This window comes from Stegostoma tigrinum, chromosome 16 (assembly GCF_030684315.1).
Source record: "Stegostoma tigrinum isolate sSteTig4 chromosome 16, sSteTig4.hap1, whole genome shotgun sequence".
Taxonomy (NCBI): Eukaryota; Metazoa; Chordata; class Chondrichthyes; order Orectolobiformes; family Stegostomatidae; genus Stegostoma; species Stegostoma tigrinum.
In genome coordinates, this window is record NC_081369.1 from 21106499 (window position 1) to 21127691 (window position 21193).

Below are 21193 nucleotides of genomic sequence, written 5' to 3' on the forward strand. Positions count from 1 at the left end.
GAGGAAGAACCGGTTAGGGAAGCGGGAATGAGCTGGGCTGGTTTTGGGATGCATTAGGGGGAGGGGAGATTTTGAAACTTGTGAAATCCACATTGCTACCATTGGGCTGCAGGGTTCCCAAGTGGAATATGAGTTGCTGTTCCTGCAACCTTTGGATGGCATCATTGTGGCACTGCAAGAGGCCCAGGATGGACATGTCGTCTGAGGAATGTTAGGGGGAGTTGAAATGGTTTGCAACCGGCAGGTGTAGTTGTTTATTGCAAACCGAGCATAGATGTTCTGCAAAGCAGTCCCCAAGCCTCCACTTGGTTTCCCCAGTGTAGAGGAGGCCACAACGGGAACAGTGGATGCAGTATACCACATTAGGTGAAGCTCTGCTTGATATGGAAAGTCTTCTTGGGGCCTGGGATGGGGGTAAGGTAGGAGGTGTGGGGGTAGGTGTAGCAGGGAAAAATGTCTTTGGTGGTGGGGTCGGATTGCAGATGGTGGAAGTGTTGGAGGATGATGCATTAGATCCGGAGGTTGGTGGGATGGTACGTGAGGACAAGGGGGATTTTGTTTTGGTTGTTATTGCGGGGACTGGGTATGAGGGATGAGGTGTGGGAAATGCGGAAGACACCGTCGAGGGCATTCTTGACCACTGCAGGGGGTAAGTTGCGGTCTTTGAAAAACGAGGACATCTGAGATGTATGGGAGTGGAATGCCTCATCCGGAGAGCAGATGCGGTGGAGGCGAAGGAATTGGGAATAGGGGATGGCATTTTTGCAGGAAGGTGGGTGGGAGGAGGTGTATTCTAGGTAGTTGTGGGAGTCGGTGAGCTTGAAATGGATATCGGTTTCTAGGTGGTTGCCAGAGATGGAGACCGAGAGGTCCAGGAAGGTGAGGGAGGTGTTAGAGATAGTCCAGGTGAACTTAAATTTGGGGTGGAAGGTATTGGTGAAGTGGATGAACTGTTCGAGCTCCTCGTGGGAACATGAGGCGGCGCCAATACAGTCATCAATGTAGTGGAGGAAGAGGTGGGTTTAGGGCCAGTGTAGGTGCGGAAGAGGGACTGTTCCACATAACCAACAAAGAGGCAGGCATTGCTTGGACCCATGCGGGTACCCTTTGTCTGTAGGAAGTGGGAGGAATTGAAAGAGAAATTGTTGAGGGTGAGGATGAGTTCGGCTAAGTGGATGAGGGTGTCAGTGGAGGGGGACTGGTCGGGCCTGTAGGACAGGAAGAAGCGGAGGGCCTTTAGGCCATCTGAGAGGGGAATGCAGGTGTATAGGGACTGGACATCCATAGTGAAAATGAGGTGTCGGGGACCAGGGAATTGGAAGTCCTGGAGGAGGTGGAGGGCGTGGGTGGTGTCACGGACATAGGTAGGGAGTTCCTGGACCAAGGGGGAGAAAATGGAATCCAGATAGGTGGAGATGAGTTCGGTGGGGCAGGAGCAGGCGGAGACAATAGGTCGACCTGGGCAGGCAGATTTGTGGATTTTGGGAAGGAGATAGAAGTGGGTGGTGCGGGCCTGGGGAACAATGAGGTTGGAGGCTGTGGGTGGGAGGTCACCTGAAGTGATGAGGTTGTGGATGGTTTGGGCGATGATGGTTTGTTGCTCTGGGATGGGGTCATGATTGGGGGGGGGGGGTGCGATATGAGGAGGTGTCGGAGAGTTGGCATCTGGCCTCAGCGATGTAGAGGTCAGTGCGCCATACTACCAATACCTTGTTTAGCAAGGCAACACCTGACAGCTGAAAACATGATGTGTTAGCATATGGCTCCGTTAGTATCACTTGTGTGTTCATGTCTTGTCCCAGAATTCTGAACACAAAATTTGGCTTACTTTCCAAAGTAGTATTGTGAGGGTGCTGTCCAGCTAGAAGTATTGCCTTTATAAAGGCAATGCTGGGTGATACAGAATTTGAGCATTGTTTAAAAATAAACATGATGTTAAAAGCTTTTCATCTGGCCCTCATAGAGTCAGAATCACAAGAATACTAGATCTCTAAAGGAAACAATAATTTACCGTATGAAGCAGTGGACTCTGTTCGTTCGAGATATTGCATGAAAAATGCACCACAGAAAACTGATTGCCAAGGTTTTGTTTATATTTAAACTGGGCAAGTCAATTTTGGACTTCTTAGAAATGATCTTATATTTGATGTTGAGATAATAAAGTGTGAAGCTGGATGAACACAGCAGGTCAATCAGCATCTCAGGAGCACAAAAGCTGACGTTTCGGGCCTAGACCCTTCATCAGAGCTTAGGCCCGAAACGTCAGCTTTTGTGCTCCTGAGATGCTGCTTGGCCTGCTGTGTTCATCCGGCTTCACACTTTATTCTCTTGGATTCTCCAGCATCTGCAGTTCCCATTATCTCTTATATTTGATGCTGCTTGGCCTGATGAACCTCCACATTTTTGTTACCTTATATTTTGGACTGTAGGCATGCTGTTCCCCAAAATCAAAAAACATTCTCTCCATATCTTCTGAATTAAACTTTTTCATGATTTTGATGACAATTGTTAGGTCAACCCCAGTCTTCTTTTTAAAACAAAATATATTTGTACACTCACGCGTTTCTGGAAACTTCTTTTGAAGTTTTCCCTGCACCCACTCCAATGCCTCCCTGTCATTTTTTTGGAACATGGTGACTAGAACTGTATTGTGTATTCTGGCCTAATCAATGTTCAATACAGGCTCTTCATTTTTCAATTCTATCCCATTAGAAATAAAGCTGAGTGTTTGTGTTCTTTTAAGACCTTGCTAAACTGTGGCACAACATTTACTGATTGGTGTATTCATATTTGTTCATCTGCACCATCTGAAATTACATTCCAAGCGCTGAATTATCTCCCGATCTTCCCACCAAAATGTATTACTTTTTGATTGAGATAGTAACCATGACTGGGTGTATATTCTGCAGTAGCCATAAAAAACTCAATGACACTATTTGCTGAAAAGTAATAAAATTCTACTGGTATTTATCCCTTAATCAAAATTCCTTTACAGCTCCTCTAATTCCTATTGCGTTATTCCCTCTCATTCACTTCTCGCACTTTGAGTTCAGTTGAGTCAGAGTGGAATCACTGTACATTTGGTGAGCAAGTGAGTATGTTTAAGTTCTAAGAGTAATAAATAAATTACTCTTAGAATTTAAACATACTCACTTGCAACTGATGTCTTACATTTCCTGCTTTTAAGCTGCTTCTAGCCTTAGGTGGGGCTAATCAAACTGTCTGCTGGAGTATAAGTGATATCAGCTAATTAACTGATAGCCCTAAGCTAGTTCTGTATTTCCAGATGGTAGATTCATTTGATGTGTAGCTGTATAAATAAGAAAGGTTTAGTGCAGTGCGTAGAGTGCTGAGAGACAGAATGGAATGACTGTGAGCTTTTTCAGTGAGGGAAAGGAGAGGGGTGTTCTTCTCGATGTTTGTCAGATGACAGGAAGTTGTGCAAGACAGCTGGGTTTGAAAACAAACCATCAGAGAGTGAGTGAGAGATAGCAAGAACTGCCGATGCAGGAGTAAGAGATAACACGGCGTGGAGCTGGAGGAACACAGCAGGCCAGGCAGCACCAGAGGAGCAGGAAAGTTGATGTTTTGGGTCAATGCCCTTCTTTCAGAAAACCCTTCTTCATCAGAGAACAGCAGATGCACTAATCTCATATTCATTTAGTATTAATACAAAAGTAAGCTCAAGTAATGGCAAGGCATTTCATTCATGCAGAATGCCCAACATCTGACATATTGAAGACATTTCACACAATCTAGATCAATACATGCAGGAAGTGTCACTGGCTGAAGAAACTAGAGCCAACATTTTGGAACTTGAGAGGCCACTGGAGTCATGAGACTGATTGCTATGTGAATAACATCTTCAGAGAGGTAGTCTCACATTTGATAAGGGCCAAGGAGGCAAATAGTGTCAAATGTTTCAATAGCGCCAAGCAGGTCGCACCAAACTCCTCCAAAGTTCCACTTGAGAATGGGTTTTCCATTATGGATAGTGCTGAAGATGATGGCTCTTCAAAGGAGTGCAGCAAACACTTGACCCATCGTAATTCTGGCGGGCCAACTGAATATGAAGGAAAAGAGTCTGAGTCCAGTTGTGATAGATGGTCAATCAGATAGGGCAGCAGGTAGGTATTTCTGTGGTCACAGGTATGACTCCAGGATGGTGAAGGTAGATGTAGGGAGGATGTTTCCTCATATGGGGACAACCTTGAATGAGATGTATATAATTATAGAATTAAGGGTAGCTGATTTAAAATAGAGATAAGGAGGAATGATCTCTTTCAAAGGGTGATGAATCTGTGCCCACTACCCCAGAGTCGGGTGAGTGCCAAGACATTAAGTATGTTTAGTGAGGAGATAGACAGGTTTTTAATCAGTATGAGTGGATGAGTTATGGAGTGTGGGCAGAAAAATGGACCTAATGTTGACATGGGGTTGGCTGTGACTGTATCAAATGGTGGAATAGACTAGAGGGGCTGAACTGAGTACTCCTTCTCGTGGGTGTTGTGTTCTTACGTTTGCTTGGATCAAGGATGTCAGAGTGGTTGCAAGGGAAGGATGATAGGCCAGAGGTGTTGGCCTCCGTTGGTAGCAGTTATATAGATAGAAAGGGAGATGTGGCCCTGCAATCAGAATTCTGAGAACTAGGTCAGAAATTAGCAAGCAGAATGTCAAAGTTGTAATCTCTGGATTACTTCCAGTGAGTACAAAAATAAGACAGATGAATGTGTGGCTAGAAAAGATGTTGCAGGAAGGTAGGGTTCAAATTTCTGGCACAGTGCAACTGGTGCTGGAGGAGATGGCACTTGTGGAAGCCAGGTTGTATCTGAGCTAAACCAGGACTGAAAAAGCATTTTTCTACTGCTGTTGCCATTCCAGGCTGTTATGCACCCATACAGTGTGCTTTCAATGGTGCACCTGTAGAAGTTGGTGGGGACCTTGTGGACATGCCAAATTTCCTGAGCTGCCTGAGGAAGAAGAGGCACTGTTGTGCCTTCTTGATTATCGCATTTATGTGGGAAGTCCAGGACAGGTTGTCGGTTATTATCATTCAGAGGAATTTGATGCTGTTCACCCTCTCAACCACAGTTCCATTGATGTAGATGGGGCTGTGTTCTCCTCCCTTCTTTCTGAAATCGATGATCAGTTCTTCAGCTTTGCTAATGTTGAGAGACAGATTGTTTTCATTGCACCACGTCACCAAGCCCTCGCTTCCCTTCTCTAGTTTGATTTGTTATTGTTAAATATCCATCCCTCCACAGTGGTGTTGTCAGTGAAATTTGTAGGTGGTGTTCATTTGGAATTTGGCAACACAGTCATAGGTGTAAAGAGAGTACAGGGTGGGGCCGAGGACACATCCTTGGGGAGGCTGCAGAGTTGAGTGTTATTGTAGAGAAGGAAAAGCTACCTATCTTTGTGGAGTGTGGCCTATGGGTCAGAAAGTTGAGGATACAGTTGCAGAGGGTCAAGTTTTGAGATCAGTCTGGAGGGGATAATGATGTTGAAGGTGGGGCTGTAGTCAATGAGCAGGAGTCTGACTTATTTGTCTTTGATGTCCAAATGCTCCAGGGATGAGTTCAAGGCTAATGATATAGCATCCGCTGTGGACCTATTATGTTGGTAGCAAACTGTAGGGGGTTGAGGTAGACTGGGAGGCTGGAGGTGATGTGGGCCATGACCAGCCTGTCGAAGCGCTTCATGATTATTAAGGTCAGAGCCACTGTGCGGTAGTCATTAAGGCACACTGCATGTGTTTTCTTGGGTGCAGCGATGATGGTGGTCTTCTTGAAGCAGATGGGGTCTTTGGCTTATAGGAGGGAGAGGTTGAAGATGTCGCTGAATACCTCCACCAGCTGGTCCATACAGGATCTGAGCACTCGGCCAGAGACACTGTCCAGGCCCATTGCTTTCCTTGGGTTGATCCCCAGGAAGATCAATTTGACACCTACAGCAGTGATGGAAGCAACAGTGTTTGGGGCTGTCAGGGCAGGCATGACTGTGATGCTGGCATTCTGCTCAAAGCAAGCATAGAAAGCATTGAGCGTGTCAGGGAGGGATGTGTCATTGACCGCTATCTTACACTTTCATTTTGTATCCTGTATTGTGGTTTGGGCCTTGCCATAGGTGGCAGGAGTCTGCTTGGTAAGTTTGAGCCTCTAACTTTGTCCAGTACATAAGAACATACATAAGAACTACGAGCAGGAGTAGGCTGTTCGGCCCTTTGAGCCCACTCCGCCACTGAATAAGATCATGGCTGATCTTTTCATGGTCTCAGATCACTTACCCGCGTCCTCACCGTATCCCTTAATTCCTCTATTGTTCAAAAAAAAATCTACCTTAGCTTTAAAAACGTTTACTGAAGTAGCGTCAACAACTTCACTGGGCAAGGAATTCCATAGATTAACAATCTTCTGAGTGAAGAAGTTCCTTCTCAATTCAGTCCTAAATCTGCTCCCTCTAATCTTAAAGCTATGCCCTCTTGTCCTGGCTTCACTTGCCAGTGGGAACATCCTCTCTACTTCTAACTTGTCTATTCCCTTCATAATTTTATATGTTTCTTTAAGATCCGCCCTCAGTCTTCTGAATTCCAATGAATATAATCCCAATCTACTCAGTCTCTCCTGCATAAACTAACCCCCTCAACTCCGGAATCAACCTAGTGAATCTCCTCTGCACTCCCTCCTGTGCCAGTACATCCTTCCTCAAGTAGAGAACCCAAAACTGCACACAGTACTCCAGGTGTGGCCTCACCAGTGCAACATAACCTCTCTGCTTTTAAACTCAATCCCTTTTAGCAATGAAGGACAAAATTTCCATTTGCCTTCCTAATTACTTGTTGTACCTGCAGACCAACCTTGTGTGATTCATGGACAAAGACATGCAGCATGCTGCGCTTTTTAGCATTCAAGTAATAATCCCTTTTACTATTTCTCCTCCCAAAATGCATGACTTCACATTTATTTACATTGTATTCCATCTGCCAGACCTTTGCCCGCTCACTCAATGTACCTATGTTCCTCTGCAAAGTTTCACAGTCCTCTGCACACTTTGCACTGCCACTCGTCTTAGTGTCATCTGCAAGCTTTGACACCCTATACGTGGTCCCCAACTCCAAATCATCTGTATAAATTGTAAATAATTGCGGTCCCAACACCGATCCCCGAGGCACACCACTAGACACTGCCAGCCAGAATAGCACTCATTTATCCCCACTCTTTGCTTCCTGTTTGTCAACCAATCCTCTATCCATGCTAATACTTTACCCCTAAAGCCACGCATCCTTGTCTTATGCAGCAGCCTCTTGTGCGGCACCTTGTTGAAGGCCTTTTGGAAATCTATGTACACCAATTTCACTGGGTCCACATTGCCCACCTTGCTCGTAATGTCTTCATAGAATTCCAAATGATTTGTCAAGCATAACCTGCCCTTCATGAGCCCATGCTGTGTCTGCCCAATGTGACAATTACTATCAAATGCCTTGCTATTTCAGGTACTGCCTCTTGGCCTCCCTGATGGCTTTACAGAGGTCATATCTGGATTTCCTGTATTGGTCTGGGTCACCTGACTTGAATGCTGCATGCCTGGTCTTCAGTAGGGAGTGGACTTCCTGATTCATCCATGGTTTACGGGTTGGGAAACACACAAAATGACTTCTTTGGTAGGCAGTCCCCCAACACATTTGCTAATGAAGTATATGAATATGGTGGCATACTTGTCTAGGTTTTCCGCTGAACACTTCAGCTTGATCCAATGCACTGATTCCAAGCATTCCTTGAGATGGTCTTCCGCTCTCCCATTTCAGCTTGTATCTGTAAGCTGGGAGGAGGAATATTCTAAAGTGTGGGCAGGGGATGGAGCGGTAGGTGTCTTTGATGTTGTGTAACAGTGGTCCAGAATGTTCGATCTCCTGGTGGGACAGGAGATGGGTTGGTTGTACTTTGGCATCACGTGCTTGAGTTTGGCTGGATTGAAGTTGCCGGCCATAATGAATGGGGACTTGGGGAATTTGTTATGGATACATGAATAGGAATGGTTTGGATGGATATGGGTTAGGAGCAAGCAGGTGGGACTAGTTTAGTTTGGGATTATGTTCGGCATGGACTGGTTGGACCACAAGGCCTATTTCTGTGCTGTGTTTCTCCTGTCCTAGGCCACAGGAGAGATCTGGACAGGGTAGTCAGGGAGAAATAGATCTAACTTGTGCAGCAATCAGGAACATGATTGAAACTAATTTGTAAAACAAGTAAGTATGATGCGAAAAGAAAAGTATGTAGCAATCTGCTCTGGTCTGAAATGTATTGCTTGGAAGTGTAGTAGGTAAAATAACTCCTCAGAGGCCAGTGTTCATCACCAAGTCACCCTTTATTTACACATGGAGAGTCCTTGACACTGATCCAGTTCTCTCAGAGCCAGCTCTTAGAGTGAACAGGATCTCTGACACTCCTGTTTTATATCTGTCAGCCAGGGCTCCCTGATTGGACCAGATTAACAGGCCCAGTAAGGAAACTCTCATTCTAGGAGGTCCACCTGGCTGACCTCCATTCCAATTGCTACAGTAGAGGCAGGTTCAATCCAGGCTTTCCCAAGGGCATTTGGTAATTACTTAAATCAAAACAATGTACAAAGTGAAGGGGAAAGGTCAGGAGGATAGCATGGAGTCATGATGCTCCTTAGAAGATCTGGGGGCAAATGACCTTCTCTGGTAAATAAGAATTCTGCTATGCTGTGACTCAGGTCCTGGCCCGTCAATGTCTTACTCTGATAGGTGGCCAGGTTCTGCAACATGAAGCACACTACTACAAATCTTAATATCCGCTCAACAGGGCTCCTCCAGAGCAGTGGAGTTGTTCTTTGTGGATGCTTATGTCGTTTATTTTTCATTATTCATTCCAAGGATATGTGCTTCACTAGCGAGGCTAACATTATAGTACAATCCAAATCACCTGAGGAAGTGATGATGAGCTGTTTTTTTTTAACCATAGCAGTCCACATTGTGTATATTTACCCATAATGCTGATAGGGAGTTCCAGGAATGTCACCCAGCGGCAGTGAAGGAACTGTGATATATTTCCAAATCAGGCTAATGAGGGGAACATGTAGATGGTGGTCCTCCTGTGAGCCTGCTGCTCTTGTTCCTTCAGGTGATAGAAGGAGACGGTTTAGAAGTTGCTGCAGAAGGAAGCTCAGTGAGTTGCGAGGGAAAAGGATGAATACTGAAAGCTATTTCTGTGTCCTGAACACAGGCTGTCATAATTAACCTGCTATGTGCATGGGGATGAGTTCCACACTGAAACCAAGAGAAACATCATCGGTAAATAACTCTTTCTCCCTATCTTTTATTTGTCATCGTGGTACAGATACAAATGGCACTGAGGACTGTTGCAGAATGAAGGAATTGAAACTGTTTCCAGGATAATCACCTACATGGTACACTGCTTGTGTTTGTACACTGGCTGCACTGTCAGGAAGTGGAATTCAATTCAGTTCACAAAGCTGATTGTGGTCACGAGAAACCCATTGCCTCTCTACCCAGAGCTTTGTGCAGGAGTGTTTCAAAGTGCTGCTCCAGGGCCAAACATTTTTAGCTGCTTTATCAAGTACCTTTTCTCCATCTTAAGCTCAGAACTGGGGCTGCTCACTGGTGATTCCACAATGTTGAGTACAAATCACAGCACAATTACAACATTTAAAAGGCATCTGGATGGGTATATGACTAGAAAGGGTTTAATGGGATAAGGGCCAAATGCTGGCAAATGGGACTAGATTCATCTGGGATACCTGGGTCAGCGTGGACGATTTGGAGTGAGGCGTCTGTTTCTGTGCTGTACATCTCTGTGACTCTAACTCACGAGAACATTTGGCTGAAATTCAAAGCAATGCTGAAAGAAGTGTCAAATCTGCAATAACAGAAAAAATCATAACACACAGGAAGCAATTGCAAATCAGTCAGGAGATAGTTATCAGAAACAATTACCGGTGATGATGCTACATTTAAAGAACCTCAGCAGGATGTAGATGAAACTGAACAACCATCACTAGTGGAGGCTCAGGCTTCCAGGGGAGCAAAAGAACACTTGACAAACAGGAATGATGGGCAATATCATGGCGACCCTGAAGATCAACAGCATCTTTAAATATACTCACTGACATAACATATGAATGTATCAGTAACTTGCCTGCATATTATAGAGGCTCGTAGTCTCACTTGTATTTGCAAATTATTAAAGTTTCTTTTGGAAGAGTGGAAAAGTTTTATCTCTAATGTTGCTGTGAAGAGGCTTCACCTTTTAGGACTCAGTGCTGTGTATATATAAGGCTATGACTCTACCTGCCAGTTAGTCTAAATATTTTTCTTCACTTATGGGATGTGGGCATTGCGGGCTGACTAGCATTTTTATTGCCCATCCCAAGTTGCCCTTGAGAAAGTGGTGGTGGGCTGCCATCTTGAACCACTGCAGTCCACATGCTGTAGGTTGACCCACAATGTCCTTCGGGAGGGAATTCCAGAGTTTTGACTCAGTGACAATGAAGGAATGGTGATATATTTCCAAGTCAGGAATGATGCATGGCTTGGAGGGGAACTCACAGGTGATGCTGTTCCTAAGTATCTGCTGCTGCACTTGTCCTTCTAGATGAAAGCATTTGTGGGTTTGGAAGGTGCTGTCTAAGGATCTTTGGTGAATTTCTGCAGTGCATCCTGTAGATATGTTGCTACTGAGCGTCAGTGGTGGAGGGAGTGGATACTTGTGGATGCCGTGCCAATCAAGCGGGCAGCTCTGTCCTGGATGGCGTCAAGCTTCTTGAGTGTTGTTGGGGCTGCACCCATCCAGGCAAGTGGGGAGTATTCCTTCACACTCCTGACTTATGCCTTGTAGATAGTGGACAGGTTTTGGGGAGTTAGGAGGTCAGTTACCTGCCACAGTATTCCTAGCTTCTGACCTGCTGTGGTAGTCACTATGTTTATGTGACAAGTCCAATTGAGTTTCTGGTCAATGGTAATCCCAAGGATGTTGATAGTGGGGGATTCGGTGATGGTAACACCGTAGAATGTCAAGGGGCGGTGGTTAGATTGTCGCTTATTGGTGATGGTGATAGCCTGGCATTTGTGTGGTGCGAACATCACTTGCCAGTTATCAGCCCAAGCCTGGATATTGTCCAGATCTTATTATATTTGAGCATGGACTGCTTCAGTATCTGAGGAGCTGTGAACAGTGCTGAACATTGTTCAATCATCAGCAAACATCCCCATTTCTGACCCAATGATGGAAGGAAGGTCATTAATGAAGCAGCTGAAGACAGTTGGGCCAAGGACACTACCCTGAGGAACTCCTGCAGAGATGTCCTTAGGTTGAAATGATTTACTTCTGACAACCACAACCATCTTCTTATGTATCAGAGATAATGGGAACTGCAGATGCTGGAGATTCCAAGATAATAAAATGTGAGGCTGGACGAACACAGCAGGCCAAGCAGCATCCCAGGAGCACAAAAGCTGACGTTTCGGGCCCAGACCCTTCATCAGAGAGGCTCTCTGATGAAGGGTCTGGGCCCGAAACGTCAGCTTTTGTGCTCCTGGGATGCTGCTTGGCCTGCTGTGTTCGTCCAGCCTCACATTTTATCATCTTCTTATGTAGCAGGTTTCACTCCAACCAGGACAGAGTTTGCCCCCTGAAACCCATTGACACCAGTTTTGCTTGGGATCTTTGATGCCACACTTTGTCGAATGCAGCCTTTATGTCGAGAGCTGTCATTTTCACGTCACCTGGATGGCACATTGGATGTGCAATCAACATGGACTGAAACTGTTTGCTCTGTGTAATGTACATTTTATAAATTCTGATATATTTTCCTATTTTAAATGAATTAAGATATGGAATTAGTCAATCCCTGAGATAGCATTAACCATTGCAAAATACAGCATAAGAACCCCACCTCCTGCAATGCACCTTTAAGTCACACCCTATTGTGATTTAGAATTATATCATCATCCCTTCTTGTTACTGGGTCAAAACCCTGGAACTCACATTGGAGATGTACCTACACCATGTGGCCTGCAATAGTTCAAGAATGCAGTTCCCAACCACCACCTGAAGGGCAGTTTGGGGATGGGTGATTATAGCCTTGTCGCATATTTAAAGAAAGGAAGTGACCAAGATGACATGAACTGCATCCAAAACATTGCATATGTAACCAATGGCAATGAGAGTAAGTTCTTGTGCATGCTGTCTGTTTGATTTGGATAAAAGAGAGTTGGATTAAATTGTTTCTTTTTGCAAATTGACTCAGTGCCTCCCAAATGCAACAGAATTCTTACTTAGATATCTAAAGGCGACCTGGAAGGAGTCAGATGTATAAAAGTTAATAGACAATTTGCCTTGATTGCCACAAGTAATATTACTCTTGTGCTGCTTTGAAGTCGTAATTATGGTTGTGGCCAGCTGTTCCCAGACTTCAGTCAGAATCTCTGTCATTTTGTGTTTGGTCCCCAATGATTTCAGAGAATTGCACTCTGAATACACTCGGCAGATTTTGTCTCCTGTTGTGTTGAGGTCTGTTTTCATTTTTCTTCGTCTTTAAACAGCTTTACCTGTTCTATGAAACCTCATTTCTTTCTGCCGGTTCTGGCTAATTCTCAAAGGAAGGGTTACAAGGCTATGCAAATTCTAGAAGCAACTTGTTTCAGCAGTCTTTCAGTGCACAGTCATGAAGATGATGCCTGGCACATCTCCCATCAGAAGTGTAAGTTAATGTCCTGTTTTTGAGCATTTTGTGGCCATGTAATGTCAAGAGGTGGCAGAGGGTTCGGTGGGGGAGTACAGAGTCCAATTAATCACCAGTATCTTAATGTAACAAAGAACAAAGAAAGTTACAGCACAGGAACAGGCCCTTCAGCCCTCCAAGCCTGCGCCGATCGAGATCCTCTGTCTAACCTGTCATCAATTTTCTAGGGGTCTGTGTCCATTTGCTCCCCGCCCATCCGTGTACCTGTCCAGATATATCTTAAAAGACGCTAACGTGTTTGCGTCTACAACCTCTGCTGGCAACGCGTTCCAGGCACCCACCACCTCCTGTGTAAAGAGCTTTCCACACATATCTCCCTTAAACTTTGCTCCTCTCACTCTGAACTCATGACTCCTAGTAATTGAGTCCCCCACTCTGGGGGGTAAAAGCTATTTGCTATCCACCCTGTCCATACCCCTCATGATTTTGTAGACCTCAATCTCCATCTTTCTAATGCAAATAATTCTAATCTACTCAACCTCTCTTCATAGCTAGCACCCTCCACACCAGGCAACATCCTGGTGAACCTCCTCTGCACCCTCTCCAAAGTGTCCACATCCTTTTGGTGACAGGTGGACAAGATTTCTAGGTCAGGTTTTTAAGGGTTGATGAGAGATACTCCAATATCTGTATTTTCTGTTCAATGGCAGGCTCATGGCTGAGAACCATTTGCTTTTGCTTGCACGCATCCAAGCTATTTGCCAAAATTTAATGTATTTTGCAGAGACTTCATGATTTGTAGGTCATCTTACTTTGGAAGCAGATCTCTTGTGTTCCAAAAGTGTAGGGCTACAATGGTGGTAGATAGTGTGCTGGGCCCACAGTCAATATTTAGCTGGTTAGCACAACCAGTTCCTCATTTTGACCTGTGTTCTTCCTTAAACTCACCATCTACAACTTGCAGAGTGGTGTGCAACTTTGTGGTGCTGCATTTTTTATGGACTGTCTGTTCTTCCAACTCCCCAAAGTGGAGAAGGACAAAATATGGGACAAGGTATCCTCAGTTACAACCTTCACTGAATGAGGCTGTCAGTTTAGTTCATGAAATTGTGTCTGTCTCTGTGTAAAAACTCAAGACAAATTGACATCAGTGAACAACATACTTCTGCTCCCACTCAATGAACCCCTCCTGATCTATGCCTACGAAGAAACTTGGTGAGAAATTAACCAACCTGCCACAACAAGACTCGCTATAGCTGTAAGGGACAAAAAAAATTGGCATCAGTGCTAGTGAGTCAGATGAAATATTTGAACCAAATAGGGAATTTCTTATTGAAACAAGATTACTGCAAATTTGTCTATCACAGAAATGTACACACATGTAAATGTGGAAATGTAAATTAAAACAAAAACAGAAGGGAATTCTAAATCTCTCGCAATGTTGTCTTTGTGTTGAAAATTTTAAAACAATACAGTTTATGGGGTAAGTATCTTGAGTGTTAGTGCACAATATATCTCAACACACACTTCAAACAATCTTTGTCAGGAGTGTACACAAAAGATACTGAAGCTGATGGAAAAACAGGTTGAACCAGAAAATGTTTTGTAATAATGTGTAATAATTTTATTATCTTTAATAGTTTTGAAAATAAATGGTTCAATTTGTATATGCTTCTTTATAGTTTATAGATTGTTACTGTGGATTATAGTTTAGGTGCTGTCAAATCTAACTTCTCTTTAAAGTTATCCAACCCCCTCCCATTTTCTCTCCTGGTATTTTGAAGTTTCTGTGGCTGTGGGGATTTACTTTGATTTGATTTTGTTATTGTCACATATAGTGCAATGCAGTGAAACTATTGTCTTGCATGCTATCCAGGCATAGCTAAGTACACCAGGGTAATTGAACAGAATGAATAATATAGTGTTACAGCTACAGAGAAGGTGTAGAGAAAGATCAACTTCAATAATGATAAGTCGGATCAAAAGTCTGGCTACACTAGGGAAGAAGCTGTTCTTGAATCTGTTGGTACATTTTTAAAAAACTTTTGTATCTTCAGTCCAATGGAAGATGGAGGAAATATGTATAACTGGGTTGTGAGAGCTCTTTGATTATGTTGGCCACTTTCCCCAGGTGACTGGAAGTATGGATGGAGACAACGGAAGAAAGGCTGGTCTTTGTGATGGACTGGGCTGGTACAGCACTCTCATTTCTTGCAGTGTTATGCAGAGCATATACCAGGGAGTGATGCTCCAGGATAGGATACTTTCTAAGGTACTTTATAAAAATTGGCAGGTGGCTCTGCAGTCGCTGATATCAACAATCCTCTGTGCTTTATAAATTTTGATCATTCTTTTCAATGTGGCCTTAGATGTTGAATGTAGTTGGTGGGAAAGTTTACTGTCAAGCCTGTTCCTGTGGTTCAATCTGGTTTCACTAACATTCCCAATCTAGCAAGATTCCCAGATAAAGATGAAGCCCTATGATGAATGCTCCTTGTCTTTGTCAAGGGCTTGGAGCTAATTCTTGGCAGTCCAACTGATCTTCAATGAAATGTCCAGGGCGCCTGTCTTGAGGCCCTCAGGCTACTGGTGTTAACACATTAAAGGCATTGCTGCAATCAGCCCTGCTTCGGGGCTGAGCTGAGTGATGTCAGTGGAAATGTAGGCGTTATACACCGCAGAAACTTGTCCTGCCAGCCCCGGGGATCACAGTGTCACAAAGAACTGCCAGTGGACAGGAGCAGCGCCTGTGGGAAGGTGAGGGAGAAGTGGTCAGCCCCGTGCTAGTGTGTGAGCGGGACGGCTACATACGGGGCAGCGTAAGTGTACCTGACCATATCTTTGTCAAAACGCGACGCTGTCTTTAAAGTGACTGTTTTGGGGTCTAACGCTGCTCTCTGCCCCGGGACGTCTTTATAACCTAAGGAACAATAGTGGTTGGAGAGTAACTCGCAGACGGGGTGCAAATAGTTTAACGACGCTCTGCTACCCCCAAACCAGAAAGAATTTAAAGTTTATACCTCCTTTTCTCTTCCTGTCAGAGAACATCTTGCGTAGCTGCTTTATCCATACTGTCCATCTCTATGTTCAGTTAGAAACAGCGCTGGAACTTTGAATGGGACAAAATAGTGTAAACACTCAGACCAGCCGGGTGCTGTGTTGCCGGCTCAGTTACATTTTGTGCGTTCGCTGTCCCATTGCAAGATCCGAGCACAAAGTCCGGCAGACACTGCTGGCCACTGTGGGGGTGCATTGTTTTGGGTAAGATATTAAAGCAGAACTGTGCATCTTTCTTGGAAAGATTCTATGGTTCTGCTTCAAAATAAAACGTAGGAGCTTAACTTTTTAAAGAAAAGACCTGGGATGTGAGTGTCGCTGGCAATGCTAATATTTTTAACCCGTCTTTGCCCGTCAGAGGGTAGTGTGGCAGGTACAGCTATAGCGTGCAATGATGGAGGAAGTTCCAGGGTTCCGAACCAGCCACAATGAACGTACTATGCGATGGCTTGAAGTGGAACTTGCCCTTGCCATGCATCTGCTGCTCTTATCCCAGAGTGTGCAGATTTGGAAAGTGCTGCTGAGGGAATTTTGAAGAGTTGCTGCAGTGCATCTTGTGTACAACACACCGCTGCCACTGTGCGTCGCTCGTGGAGAGAATACACGTTTTAAGCGTAGGTGAGTGCGCTGCTGATTGAGGAGGCTGCCTTGTACTAGATGATGTCGATCCTTGATCGTTTGGAGCTACACTCATCCAGGCACATGGAAAGTTCGGAGGAACATGGGCCAAACGCTGACAGATGGACTGGGTCAGATTGGGCCGAGGTGGACCGAAGGGCCTGTTACCGTGCTGTACGGCTGAGTCCTGGCTCGCTCCTTGTAGAAGGTGGACAGGCTTTGGGGAAGCAAGAAGTGAGTTATCCACTGCATGATTCCCAGCCTCCGACCTACTCCTGTAGCCGCAAAATGGTTTCTCTAGCTACGTTTCTATTCAATGACTACTCCCACAGAATAATCGGAGATTCAACAATGGCAGTGCTGTTAAAATCAAGACGAGAAGGTGAAATTCTGTCCTGCTGGAGATAGTAATTGCTCGGTATTTTGGTACTGTGAATGTTACTTGTTACATGTCAGTCTTAGCCTGAGTGCTGTCCAGATCGTGCTGCTTCAGGTTCTGAGTAGCAAATGGTGCTGAGCGTCGTGAAATCATCAGCAAAACACCCACATTTCTGACCTTATGACTGAGGGAACGTCAGTGTTGAAGCAGCTTTTGATGGTTGGGTTTAGGACACTACCCTAAGGACCTCCTGCGGAAATATCCTAAGCGTGAAATCGCTGACAGGCTGAAGTATTTTCACTTGTGCTGGTGATGATTATTCCGAGCAACGGAGTTTTCTTTGCAAGCTCCCCTTGACTGTAAATTTTCCAGGGCCCCCTTCATGCCACACTCCATCAATTGCTGCTTTGAAGTCAAGAATAGTCAATCTCACCTGACCTCTGGAATTCTGCTGTTTTGTCCATGTTTGAACCAAGGCTGTGATGAGATCGGGAGCTGAGTGGCCCTGGTGGAACACAGGCTGAGCAAGTTATTGCTGTGTCAGTACTGCTTGATTACACTTTCCATCATAGTGTTGATGTTTGGGGATAACTGGTTGAATGCTAATTGAATTTTTCCTGCCTTTTTGTTGACAGGACATGCCTGGTTTTCAGGGGGATGCCAGAGTTGTGGCTGTACCAGAACAGATTGGCAAAGGGGCTCTGTCAGTTGCAAGTCTTCAGTACAGCTCCCTCAAAGTTGTTTTTTACATATCATATGGAGTGAATTAAATTGGTTGAAGATTGGCATTTATATAAAGAATTTGGGTATGAATATAAGAGGCATGGTTAGTAATTTTGGGAATAACACCAAAATTGGAAGTGTAGTGGACAGTAAATAAGGTTACTTCAGAGTAAAACGGGACCTTGATCAGATGGACAGATGGGCCAAGGAGTGGCAGATGAAGTTTAATTTAGATAAATGTGAGATCCTGCATTTTAGGAAGGCAAATTGGAGCAGGACCTATACACTTGATGGTAGGGTCCTGAGGAGTGTTGTTGAACAAAGAGACTATGGGATGCAGATTAATAGTTCTTTGAAAGTGGAGTTGCAAGTAAACAGGATAGTGAAGAAAGCGTTTGGTATGCTTATCCTTATTGGTCACAGTATTGAGTGTAGAAATTGGGATGCCATGTTGCAGCTGTACGGGACATTGATTAGGCTACTTTTGGAAAACTGTCTTCAGGTCTGGTCTCCCTGCTGTAGGAAAGATATTGTTAAACTTGAAAGGGTGCAGAAAAGATTTACAAGGAAGTTGCCAGGGTTGGAGGGTTTGAGCTTTAGGGAGAGACTGAATAGGCTGGGGCTATTTTCCCTGGAGCATCAGAGACTGAGGGGTGACCTTATAGAAGTTAATAAAATCATGATGGACACGGATAGTGTGAATAGCCAAGATCTTTTCCACAAGGTAGAGAAGTCCAAAACTAGAGGGCATAGGTTTAAGGTGAAAAGATTTAAGGGGCAACTACTTTCGTACAGAGGGTAGTGCAAGTATGGAATGAGCTGCCAGAGGAGGTGGTGGGGGCAGGTCCAATTATGACATTTAATTGACATCTAGATGGGTATATGAATAGGAAGCATTTAGAGGGATATGGACCAAACATTGGAAAATAGGACTGGATTAATTTAGGATTCCTGGTCAGCCTGGACGAGTTGGACTGAAGGATCTGTTTTCATGTTGTATAAGTCTATGACTCAATGACTGTTTGGTGTCTGGTATGCTGTCAGTCCCAGGATGTAGCTAAAATAGAAGGTGGTTGCCAATGATTCAGACTTGTTTTTTGCACTGTGCTTCGCTCCCCCATCATTGATGACGGGGATGTTGTTGTGGCAAGACTGCATTTAGTTATGGGATTGTTTAGCTCGCTGTTGCATGCTGTTTCTGCAAGTTAGCACAGTTGTTGTCTCGTGTTGTGACTTCCCCAGATAGACAACACATTTTGAACTCTAGCTAACAAAGTGTGGAGCTGGATGAACACAGCAGGCCAAGCAGCATCTCAGGAGCACAAAAGCTGACATTTCGGGCCTAGACCCTTCATCTCTCTGATGAAGGGTTTAGGCCCGAAACAGCTTTTGTGCTCCAAAGATGCTGCTTGGCCTGCTGTGCTCATCCAGCTCCACACTTTGTTATTTTGGGTTCTCCAGCATTTGCAGTTCCCATTATCACATTTTGAACTCTGCCTGGTGTTGGTCCTGGCATGCACTTCTGCACACCACATTGAACCAGAGTTGATGTGTTGTTGATCGGAAGGGTGGGTTGAGAAGTGTGCCAGGCCACAAGACTGCAAATTGTGATGGAATACAATTCTGTTGCTGGTTATTGCTCACTGTGCCTTGTTGGTGCTTAGTTCTAAACTGCTGAGTCTGTTCAAAATCTATCCTATTTTGCTTATTGGTAATTGCCACACAACACAATGGAGGCTACCCTCAATGTGTATTTCTCGCGATCTATTTAGAAAAGGTATCTTGGAATCTTTGGGTCAGCATGGACAGGTGGGCCAAATGCTCCCCTTCTGTGCTGTATCATATTTCTATGGTTTCTGTGGTTCAATGTAGATGGGACTTCCTTTTGAGAAGGACCATGTGCTGACCATACCTATCAATACTGCCATGAACAGACCCCTCTGTGGCAGGGAGCTAGGTGAGGATGAATTCTAGCTGTTTTGTCCTTTCACTAGTTCCCTCATCACCTGCTGTAGGCCTGGTCAGAAAATTAATGCTGTTCATGACTTGGCCAGATGATCATTGATGTGCTGAGCTACACTTGGCGGTGGCTATAGAAGTGCCTTACCAAGAGCACATTATATGCCTTTGCTGCTGTCAATTCCTGTTCTAACACTGAGGGGGAAAAAGAAACGTTAAATAATGTCACACTTTGAATGTGCCATAACCCCATTTTGACGTATGCTAAATGAGTTGGATCAGTCAATGTAACTCACAAGGATTTTCCTGCTGGTAAAAGGGGCTCCATGTGGAGGAGCATGAAGATCATTGATGACAAGTTTCTTTTGCCATTCTTTGACCTGTTACCACTGTGCTTTATGGATCTGGAGTCAATATTGAGGGAAATAGCTTGCCGACTGTATATCACTGTACTGCCACCTTTGGTGGGCCTGTCCTGTTGGTGGAATAGGATATACCCTGTATCGGTGATGATGGTGTCTGGCACATTTATAAGGTACGATGCTATGAATATGACTATGTCAGGCTGTTACTTGACTAGCCTGTGGTTCAACTCTTCCAATTCTGGCAGAAGCCCCCCAGATATTTATAAGGAGAGCCCCGCCGTGTTGACTGGGCCAATGTTTCATTGCCATTTCAGCTGCAGAGATGTCCTTTCTAAATTTTTGGTCACATTTTGGTATAACTGAATAGCCTGCCCCAGACCATTTTGGAGGGCAGTTAAGAATCAACCACAGTGCTGTTGTTCTGGAGCGACTTGTTGAATAATTCAGGCAAGGACATGAATTTTCTTCTCCAAAGGACACTAGTGAACCATTAATGGATAATTATGGACAATAATTTTTCTGGATAATGATGCCTTAAAATTAAAATCCAGATTTATTAATTCATTAAACTTAAAATGTCACCAGTTACTGCACTGGTTCTGAATTCATTTCGTTGGGTGCATTCGCCTGAGTTTCTGGATTGCTACTCTAGTAAAATTCACTATTCCACTGTTTCTCCTATGATGTTTCCAGTGTTGTGCCTAACATTTATCCCTTAAAGAATATTGCTAAAAGTACAATGATATGGTAATTTTTTTTCCTGTGAGATATTGCAGTGTGTGATTTTTCTGTATTGTTTCCAACATTACAGCAGTGACTGTACTGCACAAGATTTTATTGATCCTAAAGTGCTTTGAGTCTTGAAGAGAACTGATAAATGTAAGTTTTTCTCCATTCTTCCCTATGAACTGCTCTTGAGTAAACTGCACTTTAGATAGCATGAAGCAGAAATATCGTTGTTGCCTGTCATCCACTATTCAGTTGAATTCTTCTCGAAACTCTGTTTTCAATCTTCTGTCCTCCCCCACCGCCCAAACACATACATACACTTACCCTTCAACAAGAAAGAAAAGCAACTCTTTCCAACAGCGTCAGTGCAGCAACTGTCTCAGAATGAATGAGTTTTGGAACAGATTTAATTCCTCCTTTTGTCTTGTTTTCTCCTAGCCATTTATTGGGTCGATTGGTATATGGAATGTTATTTATCGTATCTCCACAATTCTGAGAGAAATACTGTTTCCAACAAGATGGGTTTCTGGGTGCCATACTACATAGTTTTGTTTCCACTCTTACAACTTTCCACCAAATTGATGGCCCAAAGAAACAAGGAAGTAATTGAAATCATGGAATCTGCACCTTTAATTGATGG

General features: G+C 44.2%; 1 protein-coding gene across 9 annotated transcripts in view; it reads left to right on the forward strand.

Moving 5' to 3' along the window:
- dpep2 (dipeptidase 2) overlaps positions 1 to 21193 on the forward strand; it is a 120394-nt gene that overhangs the window by 42261 nt on the left and 56940 nt on the right. The window contains exons 1-2 of one of the 9 annotated variants that reach the window (XM_048546201.2): positions 15430 to 15542; positions 20992 to 21193. In XM_048546201.2, coding sequence (XP_048402158.1) covers positions 21015 to 21193 — 179 coding nt within the window. In that variant the 5' untranslated portion in view covers positions 15430 to 15542; positions 20992 to 21014. The other 8 variants (XM_048546202.2, XM_059651651.1, XM_048546199.2 and 5 more) reach the window with 8 other exon arrangements.